Source organism: Canis lupus, chromosome 11, assembly GCF_003254725.2.
Source record: "Canis lupus dingo isolate Sandy chromosome 11, ASM325472v2, whole genome shotgun sequence".
Taxonomy (NCBI): domain Eukaryota; kingdom Metazoa; phylum Chordata; class Mammalia; order Carnivora; family Canidae; genus Canis; species Canis lupus.
Genome location: NC_064253.1, coordinates 21,677,714 through 21,694,982, shown reverse-complemented (window position 1 = coordinate 21,694,982; position 17,269 = coordinate 21,677,714). Strand labels below are relative to the sequence as shown.

The 17,269-nt window shown below is 40.4% G+C and overlaps 1 protein-coding gene across 2 annotated transcripts; it reads left to right on the top strand.

The window, feature by feature from the left end:
• Positions 1-1,142: 1,142 nt before the first annotated feature.
• SKP1 (S-phase kinase associated protein 1) lies at positions 1,143-16,607 on the top strand. Of its 2 annotated transcripts, none has more exons than XM_025433323.3 (6): positions 1,143-1,344; positions 4,545-4,641; positions 9,543-9,616; positions 12,994-13,137; positions 14,884-15,024; positions 15,717-16,607. In XM_025433323.3, the coding sequence occupies exons 2-6, from the start codon at positions 4,545-4,547 to the stop codon at positions 15,750-15,752; spliced, it is 492 nt and encodes a 163-aa protein (XP_025289108.1). In that variant the 5' UTR covers positions 1,143-1,344; the 3' UTR covers positions 15,753-16,607. The 2 variants fall into 2 exon arrangements, with proteins under 2 accessions (XP_025289108.1, XP_048947735.1); XM_049091778.1 differs by lacking the exon at positions 1,143-1,344 and adding an exon at positions 1,971-2,111.
• The last annotated feature ends 662 nt before the right edge of the window (positions 16,608-17,269 follow it).

The following is a 17,269-nucleotide window of genomic DNA, read 5'->3' as shown; positions in this document are numbered from 1 at the left end:
ACCAGAGTCCTGAGCTGCAGAGGGCAGGGCTGTGTTGTGGAAAAAAAAGTATGAGAGGTGTAGGTCCTTTCATCTCCCTGCCATCAGCTGTGGCACCTGGCAGACACTGGATACCACAGCTTGTAGACAAAGACCTGGTAATCCAAGAAGCTGCTTGGCTTCCCTGCCCAGTCCCATCCCAGAAGAGCTGTAGGCCTCTGATTTCTTTAGGGGGCCCTGTGTGGAAGTGTCTTTTGTCTCCCTGGCGTCAGGAATCCCATCACATGCTCGGTGGTTAGGTGAGCCTGGCGCCTTAGTCGGCCCGAGAGGGGCGGCAGTGCTCACCAAGCAGCAACACAGCGGAGTCCCGCAGAGCCCCTGACTGCAGGGCGTGGGGCTGGGTTGGGAGGGGTGGGGGGCGGTGTTTTGTCACAAACTCCCTTTCCTTTAGCGTTAGCTTCATCCTATGGACCCAGCAGACCTCAGGGAACATCCCACAGCAAGAGTTCTGTGCAGGCAGCACCCTCCCAGGCTGCCTGGTTCACCCCTAGAATCCTGCTGCCCTGCCTCACACGCACGTCTGCTCAGTACTCGAATTTGCTTCCAGAGAGGCCTCCTTTCCAGACTCGGGGGTCCTCTGCAACAATGGCTCCTCCGGCCTGGAGGCCTCTCGGGAAAACAACGGTAGGACGCAAGGCTGAAGAGCACTAAGCTGCGTTGGTCTGCACGTGTTCGGAGGTCCAGAGCAGGGAGAGGGCAACGACCCTTCAACCTCACGGGTTACCCCGGAGAGTGAGCTACCGCACGCTGGGCTCGGGGATGTCATTCCTCCCGCGGGGCCCCTCTCCCCGTCCTGAAAGGGGGGGGGTGCGCAGCCCCTCCCCGACACCAGTCCCTCGGCGCCCACACGCTCACTAGCAGTTTCTAGGCTTTCCACGGAGGGAGTCTTTAACTCGGCAGAGGCCAGCCCCTGCCTGAAGGACCCTTGCAGGCGGCGGAGCATCCCAGCCCGTCCCGCGGTTCTGCTGGCAGGACCGCGAGCCGCGGCTGCGCAGGTGAGGCGGGTGAGGCGGGTGGGGCGGGGCGGGGCGGGGGGGGGGGTCAGAGCGAAGCCCCGCCCCCGCGCCGTAGCGCCCGCTCCTCCGCCCCGCTGTCTCCGCCTGCGTCAGGCGATCTCGGCGGCCAGCCCCGCCGGCTCTGTGACGCCGCGGGCCCGGGGTCCTCAGCGCCTGCGCCCGCCCTTATAAGGCCGACGCCGCGCCGCGCCGCCGGTAGAGGCCTTGTTCTCCCCCTTTCTCCTCCTGCCGGCCAGGGTGCTCCGCTCTTGGCAGCCTCCAGCCCGCCGTCGGCTCGAGACCGAGCACCGTGAGTAGCCGCCGACCGAACGCGAAGGGGCGGTGGTGCCGTGGATTGCGGGCTGGGCGGCCGCCCGAGGCGGGAGGCGGGAGGCGTGAGGCACCCGGGCCAGGCCTCCCTCAGGCCCAGCGCGCCCGTCGCCGACCCTGTTCCCGGGAGGTGCCGGCGAGCCCTCTCCCGGCCGCGCGTCCTCACGACGCCTCGGGGGCGCTGGGGCGGCCGGGAGAAGGTGCGAGCCGGGCCGGAGAGTGGCCCCTCCTCGCAAGGGGCGAGGGTCCGCCTGCCTGCGCGGAGCTCGGCCGCGAGGCCCAGGCTGCGGCGCGGGGCCTCCGTTGGCCGGGAGCCTGCGGGCCTCGGGGACCGCGTGGGGGTGGGGTGGGGGCGGTGGCGGGGCTCTCGGCGGAGGCCCCCGGGCCGGCGTGGGCGTGCGTGCCTGTTTGTTGTCTTGGCGTCCCGAAGGCGCGTGGCGGTGGGAGCCCGGGAGCGCTGGGTGGTTTTCGCTCCCATCTTTTTCCCTCTTCCTTGTGTCTGGCGTCACTGGCCACAGTAAGCTGTGGCTACCTGCTTGGGCCGCACGTTTGCCCGGCAGGCCGCCTGCTGCTTCAGAATGTTTCTCTCCATTATTTTGCCACAGCTTGGAGTTGCTGAAACAACTGTTGAAATAGCCAGATGTTCTCGTCATCGTGGTGTGACTTTTAGGAGGCCTAACTCTTTCGAAGCCAGGCTGCTTTTAAGTTTTAACGGGGATAGGACGTTCACCTGGATAAGGATCTCAGGTTTGGGTTTTGGGGTCATGAATTTTTCACCAGAGCGTCACGATAGAATGTATCTGTGTCATAGAGCAACGTAGAGTTCTCCATTCTGCTCTCAAAAAAGTGTCAACAATTCGGGTCACTGAAAACACAGGTTTCTCTTATGTTGTTGATAGAATCTGTTTCATGCCAGTAATGGAAGGTGATTGATTTTCAAGATCAGAAGCTTAAGGAATTGTCTTGAAAGCATGTCCAATCAGAATCTCGTCCATTATCATCATTACAGTTTCGTCCTGAATTCCAACTCTATGACAGTAAAAAACGAAAACAAAACGACCCTTTGAAGTATTAAGTTTGGGATCACAAAGTGAATTCGATTACAAATGAACCCATTGCCTCCCTGCTTATTTAATAAGATCTCAACTCCCTTAAGAGTAATATAATACCGGAATTTGACTATGACTAAGCAGATCTGGTTATTTACCAACAGTTACTTGAAAGCAATATGAAATGGTCATTGTGCTCACAAGTAATTTTATCAATTGTATTGCCAAGCTTGCCTTTCTGTAGTAGTGCTGATTGCAGCACTATGGGATATAAAAAGAGCATAGAATGTTTTGTAATTAAAAATTGGATTCACACTAAAATATTTTTGGGAGGGATACCTTTTGTTATTGTCTTGTCACAGGGAAGGTCCTCTGCTCTGGGCCCTTCTCCATTGAATAGGACAACTGCATTATTGGCAAGCACTAAGCAACATGGAGGAACAGACATATTTGTGAACTGAAAAGTGAAATCTGATTCTCTCCAGCCCTGGACCAGTGAGAGCAGGATATTGCAGTGGCTGATTTTAAAACAGAGCTTTACCTTTTTTTGCTTCCTTTCTCTAACAGCTTATTTGGGTAATAGAGATAATTGTCTAAGAAAAGTGGAATGAATATTTTAACTGATTTAATGGGTTTGGAATCTTTGATCCTAAAATAGGTGCAGTGAATATTTTAAATGGCGAATTCTACACTCTAGAGTTAATAGGGCCATTGCAGGATTATGAATACCTGAGAAGCATGGGCCTGTAAAATATTTATTTGAAATTTGAAGAGATTGTAAAGTAATGTTTAGAGTCGGGTATTGCTGCTCTTCCTACTTCCCCTAAGAATCTGAAGATAAGAAATTGATGGCTTGGAACTTTTCATTTTAAAGAAGTGGGGTTTTTTGGTTTTGCTAGAACTCAAGTCCTTTGTAGTTAATTGCTTAATTTTTATCTAAGAGGTATCTTTTTCCCAGTCTGAGGTAATAAATACATTTTTGAAGCTAGTAACAGGTTATTTCTCTGAGGATTTTATTTTAGCAGGAGAACTCAAATTTGGACACCTGGACAGTCAGTAATGGAAGATAAAAAGGGCTGTTAAATTTAAGTACTTTTAGTTTAGCAGATGAGATTGACATTTGTTTGTCCTTAAATATATTATTATCTTCTATATTTTACATTGATGCAAACATAAAATAAGAATATTCTCATAACACTCCTCAGATCTGAACTCATTTTTTACTGGTAAGTCTCACTATTGGAACATTTGTATCTTACTTGGTAACTTCATTTATTTTGGACTTTGCAGGAGGTTTATTGTGACAGTTAACTATTCAGATGAGAGTAGTCAGCATTCAGTGACAGCAGAAAGGCAGGCAAATGGGTGCTGGGTGACGTAGTTGGTTAAGCCTCTGACTCTGAATTTTGACTCCAGTCCTGGTCTCAGGGTGGTAGGATTGAGTCCTGCGTGGGGCTCCCTGTCAGCACAGAGTCTGCTTAAGATTCTCTCCCTCTGCCCCTCCCCTGCATGCATAAGTGTGTGTATGCATCCTCTAGAGCTCTCTCTTTAAAATCTCTCTCTCTCTCTTTTTTTTTTTTTTAAGGTTTTATTTATTTATTTGGCAGAGCACCAGCACAGGGAGCGGCAGGGAGAGGGAGAAGCAGACATCCTACTGAACAGGGAGCCCGATGTGGGGCTCAACTCCAGGACCGTGGGATCATGACCTGAGCTGAAGACAGATGCTTAACCAACTGAGCCACCCAGGCGCCCCAAAATAAAAAAGCTTTAGAAAAAACACCAGCAACAACAAAATGCAGGCTCAGGCTGAATAGTTTATTTTAAATATATCTTACATTAAAAATACAGAATGTAACTCTAAAATTTATACCAGTAATAAGTTCAGTAGGGCAAGCCTTAAAATTAAAAGCTTGTATTCCTAGGAGTTACACTTTGAAAAAATTGATAGCAATACTTCTATGCTAGCCTGGGAATAACCACTGGCCGTGTTTTACAGGATTATATATATACTACAGGTCGTTAGGATTTTATAGTTAATATGTTAGATGTCTTTTAACAACAGACTAGTTGATGAAATGTAAAAAAGTAGTATCTCTTATATTTCAAATTCAGTGTAGTACCTTTTTTTTAGATGCCTTCAATTAAGTTGCAGAGTTCTGATGGAGAGATATTTGAAGTTGATGTTGAAATTGCCAAACAGTCTGTGACTATCAAGACCATGTTGGAAGGTAAGTTTATTAGAAAACCTGAGACAGGGGAAAGAGGAAGTAATGTTTAGTTGGAGGTAACCTGTGAACATTGAAGTTAAACAAGTCACGATTTGTCATTAAATGCTCAAGAGTATGAAGGGGTAAAGTTTACATTTTTTGAATTAAAGAATTAACTGCATCTTTTTGATAGAGGATATTTTCTGCATTGTCTGAATTAATGGATTTTTTTTATTACTAAATAAATAAGATCATAAGCTAATATTGAAGTGATTTCTAAGCATCAGACAATGGCCTAATTATCAAGTGAATTTGGATTCACAGTTTCTAATGAGAAAAATAAAAGGCTCTGGAAAAGAGATACATTCCTATATGATATCTAAATAGAGTCCTTTGTTTCAACAGAGAAGTAAGCTGAGTAGATGGTAAACTGAGATGTCCTTTTTTTTTTTTTTTGACCGAGTTTTTCCTTTTGTCCATTTTGTCATTCCCCTGAAACTGCTGCAAAGCATATACATGGCACATTGAAGAATTAAGGTTAGAAAACAGGCTCTGAAACATTTCAGAACTTTACTAGTTAAAATGAATGTTTTCTTAACATTATTCCTGGATTGGTGGACAGTAATAGTATATGGAGACATTACAAATCAATTTCTAGCATTTTTTACTGGTAAGTCTCTTTTTACTGGTAAGTGAAAAAAAATTAACAGTAATAAGGATGTTAAGTACTCAAATATCAAAGGTTTTTATTTAGCTTATACTTAAGTGAAAAGTGCAGTGAAAGGAAGGTGAGTGAGAAATAGTCTTTGCTCTTGAATTTGTAAACTAGGAGGGGAGAAGGACACCAAAGAACACAGACCGTCACACGGTGTAATTAGTGCGTTAGTAGAGTGTGCCAAGTGGTACTGGTGGAACGTCTTGGCTGATGTTACTTTTCAAGCTTGTGGAGAGACTACACTGGGTAGCAGTAGTGATGTGATATTTCAGTTCTAGTAAAATTAGAATGTTTTAGGAGATGATTCTGAGGTAAAGTAGACAAGATGTGTTCTAGGAAAGTAGAGGTTTTTATTTGGGGTTTATTGTTATAGAATGAGATTGTGATACTGTAGTTGGTAGATCTGAAGAATGGGTTTGAGAGAAATGGAAAGAAAATGACTTCTTAGGTATGTTTACTTAACCCCTCCCTGCCCCAAGAAGATTTTTGTAATAATCTATGTGGCTCTTGGTCCAGTCTTGGTGGACTGCTGGAGATACATAGTTTGTGTAGTGGGTTATAGGAGTGTTTATGGGAGTAAATGAGATTGGCAGTCAGCCATATTGGAACGGGAGGCAGGTGGTGTCAAGTGAGTAGAAGTCAGAAGTGGAAGATGAGTGGAGTAAGATTTGTGGAAACCAAGGGACGAGGGAGGCATTTTGAGATGACCAGAATGATTATCAGATTCATATACTATACTCTGGTCATTTGAGATTTCACAGTAAGTTAGAGCATTACTTACTGCGTTTATTAGGTATGGTAGAGGCAAAAGCTAAATTGCAGAGGGTGTGTCTTCTGTTTTCTAAGCTGGTGACTTCTGTTTGCTGATAAAAGCTGAACGTGTAACTCTTTTTTGGTAATTGGTACCACTCCTGTGGCACTTACAGTCCTGTATCCTGATAACTTACAAAAATAGATCACTTCTATTAAGTTGTAAACCCCTTGGTACATCCCACAGTCACTGTTCATCAAGTACCTGTTGAATGAAGAACTATGGTATGGTCACTAATAAAGAGTGTGAAAGCAATCCAAGTGTCCCTAAAGGCAGGTGAGTAAGGCATTACCTAGAAGGTGTAGAAACTGATACCAAAATTGCTGCCTGAACTCTTGCTTTGGCAATGGAAGTGTTCTTTATTTCATCTTAGTTGGTGTCTGGCACACTAATCTGTCCTGTGCTGCTTCAAAGAAGCATTTGCCATGTAGGAACGTAGGGCTCCTTGAAGGTTTTCCAGGCCTCTTTAGATCACTGAAGCAAGTGGAGTGATAGCAACAGTTATATGATTCTTTTCTTCCATAGCCTTTGGGCATTAGAGGTGAATGACTTTAAGTACCAGTGGTACTTAAAGAATATAGAATTCTAGCCTCTTCAGAATTAGCGTCTATTGAATTTGGCAACTTAACTGTTTTTCTTATTTTTGATTATGGGTTTTTTTGTGACTTAAAACAAAACAAAAATAAAACCTAATCACAGGATAATCAGAAGTGAAAATCTCAGCATGTGTACATGTGAGTTGACTGATTTGTTCAGGTCCAGGATGTGGTATCAGGATACAGGTGTCTTTCAGAAGTCTTTGAAACTAAATAGCTTAAAGGAATGACTATTGATACTTGTGCATTCAGTCTAAAAGTAGAAAGGAATTGCACATCCTTGGTTTAAATGCTAGAGAAGTGATCCTTCAGTTGATCCTACAGTTGTACTGTAAGGTCCTTATTTTTAATGTGACTTAAGCCTTTCTTCCATATAATGTTTGGATCTAAACAAGTTAGTCTTCTGTATTATGTTTCCTCTACTATCTCAAATTCCCAAACATAAGTATTTTATATAGTGTAACTTCATTTTCTCCCCCAGATTAAAAATACTTCATACTAGTACAGGAAAAGCAAAAGTGGCTTAGTCAAAATTGACACACTCATTTTTACAGTTTTACTCTTAGATTGAGATGGGATCAAGGAACAACATTGGTAGAAAGGAGGAGGGGAAATGAATGATCCATCTATACAGGAAAATAGGATTCTTTTTGAATATACTCTAATCTTTACCACTCCAGTAAAATTGCCTGTTAAGCTCATTGACCTCCATGTTGTCAAGTGCATAGTCTGATTTCTCATCTAGACCAATTGACACCATTTGATCATCCTCTTCTACATCCGACTTCCAGGATACTTTACTTGTCACTTCACTCAGAGCTTTGGTGTCTTCCTATCTTTAAAGCCCGTAGTTCCTCACGGCTGGCTTAATCATTGGACGTCTTCATCATATTCATACTCCTTCATTCCTTTGGTCTTCTCATCTAGCCTGATAGTGTTGTAAGCCATCTAAACACCAATTCCCAAAACTACCTACAATTCTGTGTCTTCTTTTTATTTTTATTTTTATTTTTATTTTTTCTCTCTTTTGATTTTTAGACTTGGCATATTTAACTGCTTGGTCTACCCTTGGTTATCTAATAGGTACCTAGACTCAATAAGCTAGAGTTCTTAATTCCCAGCCCTTCAAAATAACAGTTCTCTGACAGCCTTCTGCCTATCAGTTATTGGCAACTCCATTGGCAGTTTCATCTAGTTCCTTACGTCATAAACCTTCGTCTTCCCTGACTCACATTCTATTTCCCATCCATTGCCTCTGCCATCAAAATGCATACAGAATTGAATCATTTCTTCTTCCGTAGCTGTAAACCTGTACAAGTCACCATCTTGTGCTTGGATTATTGCCAGCCCCATAGTAGATTTCCATCTTTTCTCTGCCACTCTCTACCATCTCTTCCCAATACGGTAGCCAAAATGCATGGGGCCCTGTGACCATCAGGTCCCCTGTCACTGGTCTCATCTACTCCTTTCACCCTTGCTAAACCTGCTGTAGTAACACTAGATTCCTTTAGTGTTATTGGAACATGCCAGAGCATCCTATCACAAGGACTTTGCGTTTGTCATTTCCTCTACTTAGGTGTTTTCTCTCCTTTAGGATTTTACTACGGTGTCATCTTGTCACTGAGACATCTTGAGCAGTTCTGTCTAAAATTGCAACAATTCTTTGTATCCTCTATATTCACTGCTCACTCTCCACTGCCAAGGACACCTGTTACACATCAGGAACTCAAATGGTTTGACTCAATGCTGGCCATGTCAGCATAACTGGTACTCTGCTACCACCAATATAGTGCTAAAGTAACTTTGGCCTCTAATCTTCATACTTACTAACAAATAACTTTGAGCAGCTCTTTTTTAGTCATAATAGAGACTGAAGGACAAACAAACCCATTTAGCATGAAAATACACTCTTATTTAGAATCTTTAACAGGGATTTTAATTTTAAGGGTTTTTTTGTTTTTTGTTTTGTTTACCAGTCACTTTGAGAATATGAAAGTTAGGCTTTTTACCAGGACAATCTATAGATTCACAATTATGGATAATATGTGATGAATAACACTAACAGGTATACACTGAAACAGAGTCCCTCAGCCCACATTATTAACTTTTATTATTATTATTAACCCTACACATGATACTGTTAACAATTCCATATGTATCCTTCTGGAAATACTTTAAATATATGTGTATACCCATTTTTATTCAGTAACATTTATTTTCTTATACCTGGCTTTTAAAAACTCTAATCCTGGAATCATACCCAGTATGTATGGCTCTGCTTGCCTTATTTTTGTTTGTCAGTGGCTGCATGATTTGTGTGTGTGTGTGTGTGTGTGTGTGTGTGTGTGTGTGTATATCTCTTTGGGCTTCAGATTTTAATAGACTGAGATTCTGTTACTTGAAATACTTTTTATTTTAGTGTTATTTTTCTAAATGCAGCCCATCTAGAGAGTTTGGTATAAAGAGGAAGACTAGGAGTCTGGCTTTGATCCCCCCCACCCCCACCCCAAAGTCATCTCAATCTCACTTAATTAGGTTACTTTTCTTCCTCTTTAAGGATTCTGTTTATGTAATATTCCTGTATTTGTCTAGTAACACAGTTTTATAGTTTTAGGTGGTTTATGGACCACTTACTAGGAACCGCTAATTTTAAATGCTTATAAGAGACTATTTCTTAGTAAAGTACTTTTCAAGGACTTTTAGACAATGTTTTACAAGGTACTTGTTTGACACGTCTGGTTGGTGTCGATCTTACAATAGAATTAGGAAATAATGGCAACTCTTCATATAATTTTCTTAGATTTGGGAATGGATGATGAAGGAGATGATGACCCAGTTCCTCTACCAAATGTTAACGCAGCAATATTAAAAAAGGTAAGGTAACAAACTGTGTGCTTGAATATGTACTTTTCTTTTGTCACTTAACATCCTGATGATCTTCCTATACTGCTACATAGGTAGCTTCATTACACAGACGGATTATGATTCTAAATGTTTGTTGTATTTATTTAAACAGGCCCTGAGAATATTTGAGTTGTGCAGTTTATTTATTTGAGTAGGCTCCATGCCCAGTGTAGAGCCCAATATGGGGCTTGAACTCACCACCCTGAAATTAAGACCTGAACTGAGATCAAGAATTGGACACAACTGACTGAGCTACTCAGGCACCCTAGGTTGTGTAGTTTTTTTGATTAACACATTTAAATTACTGAAATAATAATAGTATGTGCTTAGCAAAAAGGAAAAAATTGTCAAGGGGAGCTTGAGAACAAATGTACCCTCACCATTGCTCACCTTACCTTATATTTAAGCATAAAAGGCTCTTTACATTGAATCAAATTTAGTGTTTCAGGGCACAAGGCTCCTTAACAGAGCCAGCTATTCAATTGGATGTTCATTTGGAGAAAGACCACTCAGTTTTTACAAGGTAGAGGAAATTAGGATTAGAGATGGGAATGGTTGGTTCCATTTGGCCCCTTTCTCAGAGATTTTCAGAAGTCATTGCCCATATGCAGTTTCATCTCCTGCTTTCTCGTGACCCTGGTGTGAAATGCAGCTATGCTGTATATTTTTTCATATCTTACCATGATTGGCTATTAACAGTTCTTTTAATTGCCCTCGAGTGGGTAAAAAGTGATTCTCTAAGCATGAACAATTTTTACATATGTTACTGGCCATTTATATTTTCTGCTTTGTTTTCCTTTGCACATCTTTCTGATGGACTTAAAAAAATTGTTATAAAATATACATAACATAAAAATTACCACTCTGGGCAATTCAGTGGCATTAAGTACATTTGTATTGCTGTGCAATTACCACGACTCACCATCTCCACAAATTTTTCATTATTACAAACTGAAACTATGTACCCATTAAACAAACAATAACTCCTCAATACTCCTACCTCCAGCCCCTTGTAACTAACCACTATTCTATTGTCTGTCTATATGAATTGGACTGTTGTCGGTATCTCCTATAAGTGGGATTATCCAGTATTTGCCTTTTTTTTGTCTGGCTTATTTCACTTTGCAAAATGGTTTCAGGATTCATCCATTTTGTAGTTCAGTGGGCTTTTTTACAAGAGTTGTTTATATAGTGTTTCTATTACTTTGCATTGTCTTACCTCATTTATAGTATTCTATGGTTTAGAAGCTTTATATTTTATCTTCTGGGTATTGTCTTAGAGTTAACATTCTATTTTATACTAACGCAAAATGCATCTGATGTTTGCACTCATTCAAATGCCAGATATTTTTTAGGTGCTGGCGATATAGCAGTGAACCAGAGACTAAATCTCTGCCCTTAGGAACTAACATTCTAAAGGTGTGGGGGAAATGTATAATGTAAGAAATATGTCAGATGGAAAAGCTGTGGAGTATAAGTGGGTTGGTTGGTGGAGAATTACCTATTTTTAAGATAAAAGTGGTAGGGGAATCCCTTCCTGAGAAGTTGATCTTTAAACAAAGACATTAATTAATATGTAGGGGAAGAGAATTCTGGGCAATGAGAGCAAGTGCAGTGACCCTAAGACAAGAGCATGCTCTACCATTTGAGGAAAGGAAGGGAGGCAAGTGTGGTGACTAGAGCATAGTGAACAAGCAAAGAATTAGTAAGAAGGACAGGGTTGATGGGCTGGGTGATTATAGAGCCACTTCTGAGAGAAAGTTTTTTTTAACCTATTTTCATTATTAAGTCTTAAGAATGTTTAAGCTTATGTATTGAATAATTGCATGATCTAAAACATAAAAGTATACAGTAAAATCTCCCATTCTTATCTCTATCTGACCTGAAACCCTCTCAAGTAATGATAATCAACATTCATTTCATACATCCTCTTTTAAGAGTTTTTTTTTAATCCCTACATAAGCAAATATTGATAGCTTTTTTTTATACAACTAGAATAATTCTTAAAAAGGCATTATTTCTTTATTTTTTTTTATTTTTTATGATAGTCACACAGAGAGAGAGAGAGAGAGGCAGAGACATAGGCAGAGGGAGAAGCAGGCTTCATGCACCGGGAGCCCGACGTGGGATTCGATCCCGGGTCTCCAGGATCGCGCCCTGGGCCAAAGGCAGGCGCTAAACTGCTGCGCCACCCAGGGATCCCTGCATTGTTTATTTCTTTAAAACTCCTAGCTTGGCTTATCCTTCTAAAAATAGTTCTTTCCTTTTTTTTTTTTTTTTTTTTATATCCTGGCAGTATAATTTCTCAGCTCTGCCATTTTTTTTTCAGCTTTGTTTATTTCTCCAGCATTATATACTCTAAAGAAAATTTAGTCATACAGAAAGTGATATTACACAGCAAACACCCATTTACCTATCACCTAGATTCTACAACTTGTAATACTTTCAGTGTTCATTTTGGTCTTAATGATGGTACTTGTGATCTAACCAGCTTCCTGAAACTTGATCTGTTTATTCTCCTACTAAGGGAACATGTCGGCTTTTCTGGTATCCTTATACCCAGTAGTCTCATGCATATGTGAAGGATATTTAGAATTGCTTGGTGATATTGTATCCTTGCCTTCATTAGGTAGTTGCTAGATTACTTTTGAAAGGGGTTATGCCAATTTACACTCTCTAGTATAAGAATTCATGTTATCCTCACACTGTTGACAGTGATGAGTATCAAAATCTTGATTCTTCCCCCCCCCCCTTTAGTCATTCTAAAGTAGGACCTGACTAGACTGTTGATTTTTTTTTTTTGCATCTAATAATACTGAGCATTTTCTCTTTTTTGAGTATTCAGATTTCTTTTGTGAGTAGCCTGTTCATATCTGTAGCCCATATCTTTGTAGTGATTTTCTTTTTTTTATTAAGTAAGCTCTATGCTTGACATGGGCATCCTGAGATTAAAAGTCACATGCCCTACTGACTAATCCAGCCAGGTTTCCCGCTTTGTATTCTTTTTTACGATTTATTCTAGAGAGTAATCATTGCTGGTTGTTCCTGTTGCACGTATTTTCTATTCATTATCCTGTCTGACTTCATGTCTCTTTTGCACAGGAGCTTTTTTAATGTGGTCACGTATAGTAATCTATCTGCATGGTTTGCTGTTCTCTAAGATTTTCTAGCCTCAAGGGTTGTGAAGATTCTTCAAGCTTCAGTTTTCCTTTTCAAGCCTGGCCACTAATTTGGCCATTCAAGTTAGCTTCTATCTAGTTCTTAGCCCAGTGTAGGAATAACCTTGCCCCAGTAGTGGAATGAGTACCTCGTGATATAGTGCCACAGAGAAATGAACTTTGTTACAGGTCATTCAGTGGTGCACCCACCACAAGGATGACCCCCCTCCTCCTGAGGATGATGAGAACAAAGAAAAGCGGACAGATGATATTCCTGTTTGGGACCAAGAATTCCTGAAAGTTGACCAAGGAACACTTTTTGAACTTATTCTGGTATGTTTTTAATGCATACTTTAAAATATCTCTAGTTCAGCACTTCTAAGACTTGTAAGAGTTTAGTTTGCATTTCTAAGAGAGTTTAACTTGTTAAATTCATTGTTACTAAATTTTAATTCTCTAAACTCAAATGCAGTGCTGTATTTAAATTCATACATTAACAATCACATTAAATATAAATGGATTTAAACACAAAGAGAGTACAGATTGTCACCTTTGAATTAAAAAAAAATTCAGCTATGCTCTCCCCAAAATACCTGCTTTATTTTTTATTTTTATTTTTTGAAGATTTTATTATTTGGAGAGTGAGAGAGCATTAGCAGGGGAGAGCAGCAGAGGGAGAGGGAGAAGCGGACTCCCTGCTGAGTAGGAAGGCCAGTGTGGGGCTTGATCTCAGGATGCTGGGATCATGACCTGAGCCTAAGGCAGACAACACTTAACCAGGGAGACAAGACTTAACCAACCAAGCCACCTAGGCACTGCTCCCAAAACACCCACTATAATGACACTCTTAGTTTTAGAGGGTGGAAGAAGATTAAATTATGCAAATAGTAATCAAAAGAAAACTACAATGATGTGTTAAAGTAGATTTCCGAGTTAAAAATATCACCAGGATTAAAGAGAGGGTTGTTGCATAATGGTAAAGAATCAGTCCATTGTTAAGACGACATAACAATCCTAAATGTTTATCTGTCTAAAGGCAGAATTTCCAAAAAGTGAAACAAAAACCAGTAGAACTCAAAGGATAGACATACCCACCATCTTCTGTCTCTCCTTAATTGATAATACAAATAGAATGAATAGGGATATAGAAGATTCAGGTAACACTACTGGCCAACTTGACCTGATAGACATTTATAGAACATTAAATCTCATTACAGCAGAATACTTTTTCAAGTATGTACTATTAAATTAAGATAGACATGTTAGAAATAAAAGCAAGTCTCAGATTTGAAAGAACTCAAGGCACACATAGTGTTTTCTGATTGCAGTGAAATCAAATTAGAAGTCTGTAACAAAGCTCTCTGGAAAATCCTAAGTATTTGAAAACAAGCACTTCACAGTAACACGAGTCAAAGAAGAAATAGAAAATTAGAAGCAAGAATTGGAAATTTTACACCAGAAAGTATTTTGATCTAAAGGGAAATTAAACCCAACACAAGAGAATTTGTGAGACGTAGCTAAAGTAGTATTCAGAGGAATACTACTTGATAGCACTAGAGCACACCTATATTGGAAAAGAAGAAAAGTGTCAAATCAGTGATCTAAGCTTTTACCTTAAACTAGTCAGAGATGAAATTAAACTCACAGAAGAGAATATTAAAGAGCAGAAACCTGTAAAGCAAAAAATAGTAAAGAAAACCAAAGAATCCAAAAGCTCATTCTTTGAGAAGATCAGTAAAATGTAATGTTATTGCTTCTGTTTCTTTAAATATTTTTGTCAAGATTTGCTATGTGGTGCTTCTGTGCACAGAGCGCACACATACACACACCCACAAGTAGTGACCATTCTTGAGCATTTGAGGTGGTGTATGGTTTACTTAAGGCAGCAGCAGGACTCCATATTACAGAAGGTGTAACAAAGGGTTGTATGAAAATATTTCACAAAAGCATCTGATTTTCCCTTTAATTTCACAAAATTAACTAGCATTTTAAGTTTAATTACATATGGATTGGCAGTTGCTAACTTTGGATTTAGTTGAAAACATCAACTATATAATGAAAACAACCATCACATTCCAGGCTGCGAACTACTTAGACATCAAAGGTTTGCTTGATGTTACATGCAAGACTGTTGCCAATATGATCAAGGGGAAAACTCCTGAGGAGATCCGTAAGACCTTCAATATCAAAAATGACTTTACTGAAGAAGAGGAAGCCCAGGTAGGTTGCTCACAGCTTGTTTCTAATCACATGCTTTAAAAAAAAAAAAAAAGAGTAAAACTCAGAACGTACCTGGAGAGGATGTGTCTCTATCAGGGAGTCTTGACTTTACTTGAAAGATGATAAACTAGGTACCTCTGTGTCATAAAAATATTCTTGTTGAGAGACTGGTCTGTCTGTGATTCTAAATACTTGCATGCTCCCATTCTTGTATGAGCATAAGAACAATTAGCAGCCATAGGTGTTCTTTGATACTTCCTCCTTCACAGTTACTAGTTTTGTCACCTGGAGCTTACGTGTAAGCCATAAATATTTGACTTCAGAAAAGCAAGCACTGTGGCTAGTGTACTGCCAGGATACTTGAAAGAAAGCAACTTAGTGAATGGGGGAAGAAACAAAGGAGTAGATCAGAATGTTGACACAGCTACAAACTGAAAGTATTTAAATTGGCTGTTAGTTCTGGTGACTGAAGTTTTAATTGCCCATTGCCTTTGCTTTTTTGATAATTTCAGCAGGGCAGAATAAAAACCTGGGGAGGCAAAGGAGGGTAAGGAAGTGTACTTGTACCCTCGTATTTTTCTAGTTTTCCGTCTGTCCCTTGGTAACCCTCCTCACAAGCTCTTAATGAATCATGAGGGTAGTAGTCTTAAGAAAGGCGGTTTAAGGTACTTCCTTATATCTGTCTCTTCTAGGTACGCAAAGAGAACCAGTGGTGTGAAGAGAAGTGAGATGTTATGCCTGACACTGTAACACTGTAAGGATTGTTCCAAATACTAGTTGCACTGCTCTGTTTATAATTGTTAATATTAGACAAACAGTAGACAAATGCAGCAGCAAATCAGTTGTTTTAGCAGAATATTGTCCTCCTTGCATGTGTAGTTTGAGTACAGATTCCAAACTTATGGCTGAGTTTCTTCTAGTATGATCGAAAGTTTCTTTTTTTCCTTGCTCTTAATAAACTGAACTGTGGGTTCTCTGTAGAAGGTGGCATTTTGGGCTTTCCCTCTCTTTGTAAAGCGATTTCTGCCTAGTTTATTGTCTGGTTAACTTTAGTTTAATGACCTTTTAAAAGTTGGCATTGTAAATAAAACAAGTTGAAAAAAGTTTTCTGAAATAGAATTAACAACGTATTATCTTTATTCATGAGTTGGAAACTGGAAAAAGGCTACTTGAGGTAAATGTTTTGAGTGGGGTTATTAGGATGTCTTCCAACTTCCTGGAGTCAAGGAGTACCACTGGTATTGATGAGCCTGTATGTAGCTGGGCTCCCTTAATTGGATCTAAAGACTTGTTTTTGCATTTTTAATCCTTAGCTTTGAATACATTGGCTAGAGACTCAGTTACTACTCAGTTTGTGGTTTTGGGGGAAATTTAACTAGCCAGTCTGTTAGCTTTTCAATTAAAAAAGGCAAATAACCCATGTAGTATGTCATCTTTTTATCATCAGTTATCCCATGTGGGGGAAACTTCACACTACTTGCATGTAAAAAAAATTAATTTAACCTTTAACATTAAAGTGTCTGGCAAAACCTAGGAGTATCCATCATGAATGCAAGATTCAATAAAAAGTAAGTTACACAGTAGGTGGTAAATGGTTTGCTTTTGTGTAAATTAACTGTGTCTCTTCACTTATTATGAAATGAGTTAAATATATATGTATGGTTGTGTAGCTGGAGACAGCTTGCAAGGAAGTTCATGTATGAGCTCACTGGAGGCTGCTGACCTAACACTTGGGTTCTGATAGACTTCTGTCTCCTGATTGTCATGATCCAGTTCACTGGAGCCAATGCTTCAGTTCTTAACTGGTGTACGTGGCCTCACAGAATGGCCCTGCCATTGTTTCCAGCCTCTGCCCTATAGTAGAATTAAGTTTTCTTGGTGGCTTAAGATGGCCCACAAATTGTTCTTTTTTCTGTCCTCTGTGCTCCTTTTTTCCTGCTTTCCCATTTAGCATCATCTGTGTTCACATGTAGTCTTACTGCATTCTCTTCATGTTTACTATGAACTGTTTCAGCTCAGATTATTCGCTGACATTAGTTTGCCTTTATACTTTACCTCTCATTTGCTCCAAATCTATCTTATTTAATAAAGTCCCATATACTGTCTCACATGAATTCCTATTTGTGGTCTGTACCAGAGATTGCAGATTGCAAACTACAGCCCTTGTGTGGGTGAGATCCAGCACACAGCCTGTTGTTTTTGCAGTTTCTGAGTTTAAAATGGTTTTATGTTATTAAAGGATTAT

What these genes read in the sequence shown, in the direction of transcription:
- SKP1 (XM_025433323.3), top strand. Translation starts at nt 4,545, where the DNA reads ATGCCTTCAATTAAGTTGCAGAGTTCTGATGGAGAGATATTTGAAGTT. An exon ending in ACGCAGCAATATTAAAAAAG is followed by an intron (nt 9,617 to 12,993) that starts GTAAGGTAACAA and finishes ACTTTGTTACAG; the next exon opens with GTCATTCAGTGGTGCACCCA. An exon ending in CACTTTTTGAACTTATTCTG is followed by an intron (nt 13,138 to 14,883) that starts GTATGTTTTTAA and finishes ATCACATTCCAG; the next exon opens with GCTGCGAACTACTTAGACAT.